At 44.7% G+C, this 13,004-nt stretch overlaps 1 protein-coding gene across 6 annotated transcripts in view; it reads right to left on the bottom strand.

Moving 5' to 3' along the window:
* Ttc7b (tetratricopeptide repeat domain 7B) overlaps positions 1–13,004 on the bottom strand; it is a 202,803-nt gene that overhangs the window by 110,079 nt on the left and 79,720 nt on the right. For 3 of the 6 annotated variants that reach the window (XM_051150510.1, XM_051150505.1, XM_051150500.1), the window contains exons 6-7: positions 5,160–5,238; positions 840–1,012 (exon numbers count right to left, since the gene is read on the bottom strand). In XM_051150510.1, coding sequence (XP_051006467.1) covers positions 840–1,012; positions 5,160–5,238 — 252 coding nt within the window. Of the gene's footprint in view, positions 1–839; positions 1,020–5,159; positions 5,239–13,004 lie in introns of those variants that run through there. The other 3 variants (XM_051150478.1, XM_051150485.1, XM_051150492.1) reach the window with 3 other exon arrangements.

A 13,004-nucleotide genomic window follows, 5' to 3' on the forward strand; every position in this document is an offset into this window, starting at 1 on the left:
CCTCAGAAGATGCAACATGGTTTTCAGATGTCACCGAAGGAGCCAGAAGCCAGGTGGCCTGTCCCCTAGTGTGCTCTCCAGCGCTCCAGCAGCCACGTGCAGTTTCTTAGCACCCTGTCATGTGATATCACTGAAGAGGTCCCCCACATCATTCAGTAACACCCCTTTTCTCTGCAGAGATTTGGAAAAGCCAACAGGCCTTGTGCGTGAGCAATGGGGCCGAGAGGGAAGCTAAGGGCTCTGAGGGGCAGTGTGGAGATGAGCGACCTTCTTCCAGCCCCTCCCCTTACCTCTCCATCCTCTCCTCAGCCCAGGCAAGGTCCAGGCCTAACAAGGCAGAAGCCCTCTGACCCATTTTCCTCTAAGGAAGCCAGGTCCCAAATTAAAATCTTACAAAAGTAAAGACGTTCTAAAATGACATCTCCTTCCAACCACTGGCAAATTATTTGTTGTCTTTATACTCAGTTTGGCTAAAAAGAAGATTAAAAAAAAAAGATGGAGAAATTACTGAAGAAACAAAGCCTACTGGCTGTGCCTATAGACAGTGGCTGCTGACTGCTGCGTGGTGCTGGGATCTTGTGATAAATGGAGAGAGAATCCCACAGAGCGACACAGACAGGGGAGAGCTGAGAAGGCCCAGCACTGAGAGGAGAAGGTACTCACTCATGTGGACTTCTGCTGGAGCTAGAACAGGGTGAAGTGTCTGCTGAACCGCTCGCTGAGCGCGCTCACCTGACTTCACATGGGCGAGCCAGCCTCTGCTTCTGTCCCAGCCCTTCAACATTCCCACAGCCCCTTCCCATCCCGGGGTCCCCAGCTGAGGACATCGAGTCCCATACTTCTCTCCTGAGTAGACACGGGCTCTGCGAGGGAGGGTGTAGGTTTTGGTGTTGGCTCCTTTCCGGAGAGGGTCATCCAGAGGTGACTGGCAGGGAGGGTCTTCTAGAGGGTTCCAGTAGCTCTGCTCACACATGCCTCGTAACAAGATTTCTGCCAGCTGCCTGGCTATAGTCTGGAAATACAAGGGAGAGCAGCATGACTGCTGACCTGTTCTAAGGCATTTGCGCCATCATTACCTTTTATCAGCTGTCACCACGTGGGAGACAAGACCCATGGATGGCAAAGGAAAATATCATATGCTAAGACATCTGAACACTTTAAAAATATTTATTTTTATTTTAATTATGAATAAGTGTATAGGGGGATCTGTATACATGAATGCAGGTGAAGCCAGGAGCTTTAAATCCCCATGGAGCTGGGGGTTGTAAGGCACCTGACATAGGTGGGTCTGGGAATTGAATTCCAGTCCTCTGCAGGAGCAGTACCTGCCCTTAACCTCTGAACCCTTCTCTAGCCCCACGAACAGTTGTTTAAGAAGTTTCATGCGCTTGCAGTACTGTCCTGTCTACATCACACACTAAACAGGTTTTAGACCTAAAATAACTAAACACGTAGCTCTAAGCCTTTTCTAAGAGCTCCTGGATGAACTGAGGCGTTTTCATCACCCTGCGACAGATGCTTGCTACAGCTCAAAACCAGAGAAAATCCAGGACTCAACTTCAATCGCAGCATGTCCATATACACTACGGACCCTGGAAGAACCAGCACCCTTAGTCACAGGCCACCACCACAGGATGCAGCACTTGGGGAGTGGGGTGCCCTGTTTCCTGTGCATACAGGACCTAGAAGCTCAGAAGTTTGCTTTGTGTAACAAGGAAGGCAAAGTGGGAGCTGCAGCTTCTGGAAAGAAAGGGCTTTCTACAAAGCTGGTGGCTATCTCCTACCTCCCTGTGAAAATCCAGAAACAACCAGACCTTTTCCTTCTGCCAGTGTTGGTTAAAATGCTTTCCTGAGTCCTCTGCACACCAGTGCCTAGAACACCACCCCAAGTGGTATACAAGGTACGTATATACTAAGAAAGGTCTTGTTGGTAAAGGAATATTGATATTCACGCATGCACGCATGTGCACACACATGTGCACATCTCCCTGCACCCCATTTTCAAACAGAATCTCTGCATTCCAGGATAGTCAATCCACAATCACCCAGAGCTACAAGCAGAGTGTTTTCCATCAGGTTCCAAGCTCTTTGAAAGACACAACATGCTGATACTCCCTGAGAAAGAGCTTCTAAAATAAATGTGTTCAAAAGAGAACTTTGTTAGGCTGCATCCATATGAAGCTTCTTAAAATTCCCCAAGGAAACTTAAATGTAACCCAATCATTAGCTTGGTGGCTTCTGAGAACCACTGGGTAAAGGCAAATTTTCTTTATTATTCCCATGGAGAAGCCACTGTCTTTAAATGTCTGTAAAAGCATGAAACTAAATGCATCCAGATCATCCCCAACTGAGCCATCGGTAAAGATCTCATAAGAACATAATTTCCAGGACCTAAACAGTACCTGAGCTGTTTCTCTGGGCCCTCCATTACTGCTTCCCTTTGCTCTCACTGCAGTCATATGTGCTAATGGCTTCTGCTGAGAGCTACAGCCGTCAGAACCACCCTCCACTCACAATGGCCATGAGATAAACGTTTAAAAAATGAATAAAGAGCACCCCCTCTGCCCCCATCTCTTTCAGCTCTCCCAACCCCCATCCACGGTGAGACTGTTTTAAGGGTACAATCCAAGGGCAGTTAGTACACTCACAAGGTTGTGCAATCCTGACCACTATCTAGTTCCAGGACATTTTCGTTACCCCAAAGTGAAACCCTTTACCTTTTAAACTGTAGCTTCTCACCCCGCAGCCCCCATCTCAAACCCTGAGAACAACTAATGTTTTCTGTCTTTGTGGATTTGCTATTTAGAAGATCTCACAGAATGCATACAATATGGGTCTGTGATCAATTTCCTTCACATAGTGCAGTATGTTCAAGATTCATCAGTGCTGTTGTTAGTTATTAGGATCCACCCCCTTTATTGTTGAACAAGACAGACACGGCCCATTTTGTCCATTCATTCAGCTTGTTTCCAGTTTTGGGCTATTAGAAATGGTGCTGTTATGAACCTTCATATTCCAGTTTGTGTTTGAAATTTTGTTTAAATTCTTTGGGAAAGTCTAGGAAGTGGAATGCTATGAATATACTATTAAGTCCCTTTCTGCTATGCTTTCACATCAAATCTTAAGTTCACAAAAACATCTTTATCATCTCATAAATACATCATACAACTGCAATTGTCACCCAGAGTAAAAAGAATCCTGTAGTTATAAAATGGATTCCTTGGCCCTGCAGCAGACCTGCTCGACTGGGATTCTGGAGCTTGTAGGTGATGGCATGCATTTGTTCAGCATTCCTCCTCAGTGGAGTTAGGAATGTACACTATTGGCAGAGCACTTGACTAAAACTAAGGCCACAGCTCCTCAGATTATTCCAATACACTCCTCAGTTCAGCACTCAATGGAGTTGGAATGGTCAAGTCCCTACAGCAGAGAGCAAAGTGGGGCATGTTCCCCTCATGCTAACAGCTCCAGATCATGTGGGGCATGTCTCCCCTCATGCTAACAGCTCCAGATCATGTGGGGCATGTCTCCCCTCACGCTAACAGCTCCAGATCATGTGGGGCATGTCTCCCCTCACGCTAACAGCTCCAGATCATGTGGGGCATGTCTCCCCTCACGCTAACAGCTCCAGACCATGGCTGAAATGTCCAATGGCAATGCCAGCCACCACACAGACCTGAACAGGCTCCTCTGGTTACCTCAAGAAAACAATGGAAGAATGAATATCTATCTATCTATCTATCTATCTATCTATCTATCTATCTATGAGAGTCAGCAGAAATGCTCCACTTTTAAACACTGCCCTTCGCAGTGTACTTCTGAAGCAATTCAAATTGACCAGCTGAAAACCCTGATGGGATCCTGAGGATAAGTGAATGTGAGAGAAAAGCTATCTAGCAAAAAATTTCATGTATGTAATTGCAGGTTCTTATGCTTTAAAGGGCCCTAAAAAAGTCAAACTGCTTTGTTTGAATTTATAAAATATATTATAAATAAAATTTATAAATAAAAAAGGTATAAAATAAATAAAATGTATTATATAATAATATATTCAGATAAATATATAAATAAATAAAAAACAAATATAAAATATAAATATCAAGACCTTATCAGTAAAATCGTGATGAAAAGTGTGTGTGTGTGCAAAGTTACTTATTTAGTTTAACAACATATTCTAGAAAAGCCTTCCATGTAGCTGCCTAGGCCCATAAATCATATCTCTATATCCTAAAACCTTGGAGATGCCAAATGAAGCTTTCCCTGCATTTCCCGTGATATGAATCTCTTACCTTTGTCCAAATGAACATTCTCAACCACAATTAAGAACAAACATGGGTGATAAGAGATAAAGGAAACTGCAGGTTTATATAGGGTTGTATATTAATTGTGACAGGACATTTATTAGTACAATGAGCACTGGGCCATCGCAGGTTTGACGGGCATGTCCTTATGCAGACAGCCAGTACTCAAGACCTCACCTGCATGTCCTGCTGTGGACACTAGGTACTCACTAAGATGGCTACAAATAAAAAATGACAACACGTGCCAGTTAGGTTGTGGAGAAAGCAGAATCCTCAAAACTGCTGGTGTGAATGTAAAGTGGGTGGCAACTTTGGGAGACAGAATCTCCTCATACTGTTCAAAACAGAGGAAGAAAGAAGACATGTGTCCACTCATAACCTGTACACAGATGTTCTCACAGAAGCACTGGCCATAACAACACACGTACCCATCAGCTGAAGAGGACTGGGTGAAGAAGGCCTTTATGACAGACTCATAAAACAGAATATTTTTGGCAATGAAAGAAAATTCTGAGGCAACATGGAAGAATCTTAAACATATTGATGCTAAATGAAGGGACCAATCACAAAAGACTACAGTATATAACTCTATGTGGAATGGTCAAACTAGGCTAGCCCACAGGGACAGAAACGTAATTAGTGATTGTCAAAAACTAGGGGAATAAAAGAATGGGAGTGAACTACTAATGAGTTTGGGGTTTTGCTGAGGAGTGATTACAATGTTCTGAAACTAAATATTAAATGCGCCAAAACATCGAAACGCACTGTTAAAGCGGACATGTACTGCATATACAGAGTCTGTTTGGTCATGTGTCATGTAAGCCAAATGCCTGGTGGCCTCAGGCCAGCCCCACTTACCATTCGCAGGTTCTGTGTTGTTCTCGTCTCCACTGCTCTGAGAAGCTCCCTAAATCTCCCGACTCCTCTTGTCAAGTTCCTGTGTGCACACAGAATTTGACAAGGTTTCCATCAGGCATGCATTATTTGATATTTTATACATAGATTTCAATGCATTTTATCTATAGAAAAGCTGTTGGCTAGAATTCAAGCAAATGATTATTCTACATATACTTGTCTGCCTTTGAGCAACTGATGATTGTGTGTGTGTTTGTGTGTGTGTGTGTGTTTTAGACCAAAACAAATTTTCTCAAGGAGATAAAAACCTAAAACTTAGTTCTGAGGCAAAGAGCTCACAGGAGTCTATTTTCAAACTCACAGTGGCCCTAGAGTAGTACTGGAATGTGTATGGTCATTTAAAAGGAAGATGATGACACTGGGCAGGTTAAGGGCATGAGCAGGACACTGCATGCAATGTGGATGAGGAGGAAAGGCATGACAAAGGAGGGTCAGCCTCACCTAATCACTTCTCATCTTTCAGAACAGAAAGTCTAGTAAGTCTACCACATGGACCCTCCAATCCTGAACTGACAAAAGAAGCAAAGGGCCAAAGCCCTCTCTGAGGGTCACTGTGTGCTGACTGTGCCTGGGCTTCCTCTGTTTGGTCAGAGCACAGTCCATTCCTTCCTGCTCCACAAAGACACGGCTAGCAACATATTTCACTGGGGACAAATCACTCTTTAGAACATCCCAGCTAATATACCCAGGCCCTACTTGTTCCCTTGGAATGCTGGGCCTGGCCTCTTTGGCTGGGAACATCCCCCAGCCATTTCCTTTACACTGAGCACTGCCACCATCTATGACATAACTCAGCGGTATTTATAACAGGCTCATTAGAACACATCTCATCTTTCCAAAATGCCATAGAACAGGTCAGCAGGTGCAAGACTGTCAGCCAGCCTCAGCAGGCTGTGACAGACGCTCAAGGTAGCCGGCTCTCATTTGGGTGGCATTTTAAATCATGCAAAGGTGTGAGATAAAAAATGTGGCTTCTGTAAGATACAAGCACCAGCCACGAGAGTGACTGATTCATATCTTATACCTATGTGACTTCCCAGAGCTCTCATTCAAAAGAACTTTAAGATAATGGCTGACTGGCCCAGGATGTAAATACTCCCCTGGCCCTCTCACCCACACAGATGAAGGCTATCAGTCAGAAGCTTTGTGGTGGCATAAAACAAAGAAGCCCTTGCTCAAGACTCTAAGTAGCACTAAGGAAGTCTACTGGAGACATGAACAAAAGTTAGGGAATAGGCCCTGGGAGATGCAATCTACTCTGCCTGCCCCTTCACTCATTTGTATGGGATTCCTGTCTATGGCCAACTACGCACGTTGTTCTGGGCTAAAGCTCAGTGCTCTGGGGTTGGGAGGGGAGGAGGAAATAGTTACAGCTAACAGGCAATGGGAATGGTCATGGAAGCTAATTTTATTTCCAAATCACCAATTAAATGCCCACTGTGTACAAAAAAGGCAGCACTCTGAACTGATAAAATAAGGGTATGCCTGAGGCAGTGTCCCTGGGGAGGTTCTGGTAGACCCTCATAAAGAACTGCTTTGCTATTGTGGAAATTAGACCTTGAGCAAGGACATCAAAGCTAAACCCTATAACTGGGGAGGCCACAGACAGGACCTGATCATTTGGGGTGTCTCCCATGTCCTTTTTGCAGAATGAACTATTTATAGAGTTACAGAAGCACAGAACTTTCTAGCCAGAAATAATCCAACAGTCTAGCTTACATAGAAGTGAAAGGGCTTGCTCAGGTCAAAACCTGGCAAGAGGACAAGTGGGGAGCTTTCCACATGCTCTGTTACCCCACAGGTCAGAAGAAATACAAGCTCTGTAAAGCAGAAGTGACTCAGAGGAAAGAACAAACACGAATCCAAACGCTCAAATATATATTTTGTGCCATTGATATGCAAATAACACACACACAGCATAAATTCTACATTCTAGTGATGACAGCTAATGAGGTGCTTCTTAGGTACTGGCTCAAACTGGAAAGCAAATCCATGACACCAGGTGAAGAAGCCCTGTGCCTGATACATGATGGCTAGAGAAACCCAACTTCCGGCTGGCTCTGGTTTCTCCCACACGGGAGGGGAGCCCTCTGCTGGAAGAATGCAATAATCTCCACAGCAGAAGGAAGCCTGACACTGGCTTGCAAGGATGCCTTTGGAGTGAGTGCAAGCTGTCTCCAGCCCTTCCCAGCTTGTTCCTGGACTGTGTTCAGGATTCAGAATCGAACTCTCCTCAGCTCAGAAGAATTCTGCTCATAAACAAAGAATGCAGAGCAGTTGCAGGATGGAGCAGGCCTGAGGCTGTGGCCTGTTCAAATGAATGTGGCACCCTGGAAAGGATAGGAGGGAAGGGGCGACACATTGTAAATATCAGAAATAGCCACAAGCACCCCAAGTCTAGTATGAGGAAAATGAATGAAATCTACATGACCGTTTTCATATCTCTAAACTATTAGCTTGTCCCTGAAATTCTGAGATCCATTAAGTATTTAGAACAAGCTGTTGCTTGAAGTTTCCACTCTAAACTGAAACCTAGAAAGTCAAGGAATCTCCCCGGTTGTGAGTGTTTCCACAGACCCCTGACATGAGGTCATTTATTCCATCTCAACAGCCTTGCCTGAGACGGTGCAATGATGTCAGAATTCCCGTGAGTGAGCTGGTGCAATGATGTCAGGCAGCACACACTCTGGCAAGCTGTCAGAACTCTCAGGTCGTCTCCTGCAGTTTGCTTCAAGCTTTCTGTGCTGGTGTTTCCCTCAGGTTGGAGCAGTTCCCACAAGCCAGTAAGGCCAGGGAGAAAAGGTCCTGCAGGCTTCAGGGCCAGCTGTGCGCTCAGCCAACTGGCAGGCAATGCTGCTTCCGCTCTCAGCACCACTGCTGTGCCCAGCCCAACAGGCAGAGCTGGCAGTGTCTCTCAGGCTATGGTTGGGCAAGCCCACCGTGTTCATGTTGGGAACAGTCTCCTTCACCCTTCACCCTCCTCCACTTCTCCTTTCCTCCCTTTTCTGTCTGCTTTTATCTCAGTCTCTAGACTCTCACGCTTCAGGCTCTCTACAGCCTTGACATCCTGGAGGCAGGGCTGGCCTAACAGCTGTCAGCACACCTGGGAAGGCGCCTCCTCTCCAGCAGCTGCTCTTCCCTTTTTTTATTTTCAATTACATTTTCAGTTAGCCGGGTGATGGTGGCACACACCTTTAATCCCAGCACTTGGGAGGCAGAGGCAGGCAGATCTCTGTGAGTTCGAGGCCAACCTGGTCTACAAAGCGAGTCCAGGACAACCAGGGCTACACTGAGAAAGTCTGTTTCAGTTAAAAAAAATTAAGTTAACATATAAATAAAGTGGGTGGAATGTTCCTAAGTATACACCATTTTACCTTCTTCTCATTCATCCTTCTCCCTCCCCCGATTTCTCCATCATCCTCTAGTTGGACACGTCACACAGTGCTTCCCTTCTTTCCCCCTCTTGTAATCCCTTTTCTGCTCCTCTCCCTTTATCCCCTCTACCTCCTCTCTCTTCACCCCCCCCACACACAAACACACATGCTTCCTCAAATGTCACCTTGTCATTCTTCACAGCTGAATACAATTCCATTGTGTGCATATATTCATGTGTATATATGTATGTTTGTATTGTTATATATTCTGCCGAAGGAGATCTGGACTGCTTCCATATCTTGGCTACTGTGACTATCCCAGCAATAAACATGGTTCATTGACTTCAGAGACCTTTGGGTACATAACCAAGAATGAGCTGAATCACATGGCAGCTCTGTATTTAGGTTGCTGAGGGGCCTCTACATCGATTTCTACCAACAGTCAATAAAGGTTCCTCCTTCCCCACAACCTCAGCAGCATTTGTTATCCTTTGTTTTCTTGATGACAGCCTTTCTGACTAGGGTGAGATGGAATCTAAAGCAGTTTTAATGTGCATTTCCTTGATAGCTAAAGACACTCAAGTCTTTCTCAACTGTTGATTGGCCATCGATGTTTTGAGACCTGCCTACTCAGTTCAATAGCCCATTAACTGACTGGATGTTCAGTGCGCCCCCACAAAGTGTGTGTGTGATTTTTTTGCAGTTCTATATGTAGTCTAGCTATTAATCCCCTGTCTAATATTCATTTGGCATAAACCTCCCCACCCCCACACTCTGTAAGTTGTCTTCACTTTGGTGATTGCTTCCTTTGCTATAAAGAAACTTTTGAACTTATACAACCTCGCTTGTCAGTTCCTTGAACTTATCTGCCATGGGAGTCTTTTTCAGAATGTTCTGTGTTGATGTCTAGAAGTGTTCCCCCAGCAGTCTTGATGTTTTAGTTCTTATATTAAGATCTCCCTCTCAAACCTCCATCCTTGCAACAGGCCGCGGCTCCCTCTGAGGCGCTGTAGCAGCTTTTTCCAACTCTGAGCTCAAAATTCATATTGTTAGCATAAGCTTACAATGGCACACATTTTGTTTTACAACTCTGAACAGTTATAGCTCTTTAATATTCTCTCCTGTGTGCTATCAAACAAGAGGGAGACAGACTCTGGAAAGAGCCAGAGCTCCAACATCACCTCACAACACAAAACCAAGGCTGAGAGACTAGAGGACTTGAGGACGTTTCAGATAATGATGGCCTAATTCAATGTCAAAGTCAACATTTTTTTTTTTTAATTTATCCTTTCACTTCTTGGGAGATGAATAGGAAAAGAAAGCTCTTTCCTTCATTGTGCATTTATATCTATGTATCTATCTATCTATCTATCTATCTGTATTTTACATGAGTGAGTGTTTTGCCTGCATGTATGTAAGTGCACTGCATGCATGAAGTGCCCACAGAGGTCAGAAGAAGGAACGAGACACCCTGCAAAGGTAAGCTGTCATGTGAATCCTGAGCACTGAACCCAGGTCCTCTGCAAGAGCAGCTAGTGCTCTTAACCCCTATGTGATCTCTGCAGCTCCACTGCGTGTTTCTACATCATCTACTGACTTCCAAGTTTGGCGCAGGACAGTAATGTAAACTCAGTTGTCATAAAAACTCAAAGTTGGGATGCAAATAGGAGGTTTCACACTCAATGTCAAGAACACTGTGGGTGATGAGGAAAAGGGAACCCTTCCAGAGTGAACTCAATTTCAGTTTCTCTGGTTGAGAATTTCTAAGCAAAAATCAATTATAGGATGAGTCAATACAATAGATCTTTTGAGCAAAGAAGCAGTGTGGCTTTTTCTAGTTTCTCTCTTCCTTACAGGCACTGAGCTGTGTAAGCAGTAGCTTGTTTCACCAAGCAGTGAGCAGCTTCCTACCAGGTCCAGCAGGTCCCCGAGGATGCGCTAGTAAGAGGGGATGCTACCCCTTGTGGTGCTTGGGTGGCTTCACACATGTAAGCACAGAGGTGTTTCCATGACACAGATCTGTTTGGCTCACTACTCTATCCCAAGTTCCTCAAACAGCAGCAGGCTAAGTATCTGCTTCACCACCAGGAACCAAATGTCCAGATCCATGGAAAATGTGCTTTCTACCTGGCCTCTCTGCCCCTTCTACCTCACTAAGCTTAGGCTGGCAGAAAGTGGGACGACAAACCCTCTTAAGACCCTAGGCAATGTTCCAGGTAACATGGAGGCCAGGCAGGCTTTCCTCCTACACCAAGGCACACACCTGGCATGATTCTATAGCTAACACATTTCAGAGAGCTGTATGGACAATGGGAGTGTCAGTCCAGGCAGTATAGGGAACGCTACTGATCTTGGGCCTCCACATGTTTCTCTTGGTCTGTAGAATCCAAGACTTTTAGCTATTTTTCAGGACCAAAGCCAAGGTTACCCTTGGTAGTTTCCTAGCATCCTCTTGAAGAGGCAGGTGTTGTTGCTCCCTAGGGGCTCCCCGCACAGCTGCAAATGTGCCTAGCTAGCATTTGCCACACGTTAGTTCACCAGATAAACTGAACACATTGAAGCACAGGCTGTTTTTTTTTTTTTTTTTTTTTTTTTTTTGGTACTCACATCTCCTGGTCTCAACAGCCTCAGAGCTGGCAGGATACCAGCTAATGGTTAGCGAGCCAGAATACCCTCAGGAAAGCAAAGGGTGAGCAGGAGCCTGCACTCTGAAATCTCTTTCCCTGTTAATTTTTGTCACTACTGGGATTAGCTAAAGCAAATTCTCACATAGCAAGATACACCCACCCACACTGTGGACACTGTCAACGTTTATAATGACAGAAACCCAACAATGTACCACATGTCTTCTGAAGGTCAACAGCATTTAGCTCCCACCTTGAGGATCTTGCTTCTCCTTTATGTCTGTGACCCTTGGTATCATCAATTCTGAAAATGTCTGACATCAGAAGCAGATAAGCAGATAGGAATAAAAACTACATGCTTCCTGATACCAAAGGATACTCAGGTTCCCCAGAGCAAAAGCTAGCCTCTCCCTCTGAGCATACTCTTTGCCTCAGATCCAGTGACATGCATTTGTGAAGACAGATGGCTTGTGTAGTCAGGGGCCAGGGATCAAACCCACAGCCTTGGCCTCGTTAGCAAAGGACTCTACAGAGCAAGGCAGCTGCAGCCTAGATAGAGCGGCGGAGGGAGTGACAACCATGTCAAAATGGGATGTGGACAGGCAGGCCAGGCTTCTGGGTGCCTCATTTCAGACCTAATGAGGGCTGCAGTAGGCTTAACAACATTTTTTGGATGACTCCACCAACTGAGGCTTCCCCATGACAAATGTGTAGTAAAGTGTATAACTGGTCAGCTGGACAGGCAGTGTGAGGTAACAGGAACACATTAAACAAGACACATGGTAGCTTCTAGGAGTTCATATTACATGGGCCAGGTCTGGGGACATAAAGAAATCCATTCAATAAGCTATGCAAAAGAAAGCTCATAACGAAAAAGTAAGCCAAAAGCTACAAGAGCCAGAGAGAGCTGTGAGGATTCGTGCTTCTCCAAGCTCTTCTTTACACCATCAGACCCTGAGTCTCTTGTTCCTCAAACAGGAAGCACAGAAAGATGGGTCCTATCTTAAATCCTCCTTCCTTCCAGCCTATGGGCACAGCCAAAGGACATGAGCATTCATCAAAACCTGCCTCCACAGGAAACTCACCACGGAGCCAACAAACAAACCTCCCTCATGAACATAACTGAATCTTAATGATGGACAGTTTTCTCAAGGATTTATGTATTTGTGTTTTATGAGCATTTTGCCTGAGGGTATGAAAGTATACTGTATGCATGCCTAGTGTCCACAGAGGTCAGAAGACGGCCCTGGAATCTCTGGATGTGGATGCTGGGAATTGAACCTGGGTACTTTGCAAGAGTAGTAACTGCACTTAACCACTGAGCAATCTCACCATCCCCTTAATGAGCTTAAACTTGACCCCAGAAGCCCAATAGAATGCAATAGATACTTGGATTCCTTAGTGTATATCCTTAGAATAATAATACTTCTAATAAACTAACCATATGGATCTATCACGGGGGAAACTGCCCTTCAATGTATTTGTTTAGGAATCCTTATATTTATCTGTAAACTTAAACTGTGAGGGATGACACAGTGTGGTAAGGACTCTGGAGTCAAACCTCACGGGTTTAAATCGTCTACAAAGAGGAACCTCTATCTCAGTTCTCTTATTGTCTTTACAGCTCACCGATTTGCTAGAAAAACAAAAGGCGAGTTAAATACATGGAGGGAGTGTTTTTTAAAAGCTAGCCATCATTAAAGATATAATCTTCAATGGTGGCTAGTTTTATTCCAACAGCAGCTAGAATCATATTGGAAAAGGAAACCTAATTGAGACAATGCCCCCAC

Source organism: Acomys russatus, chromosome 1, assembly GCF_903995435.1.
Source record: "Acomys russatus chromosome 1, mAcoRus1.1, whole genome shotgun sequence".
NCBI lineage: Eukaryota > Metazoa > Chordata > Mammalia > Rodentia > Muridae > Acomys > Acomys russatus.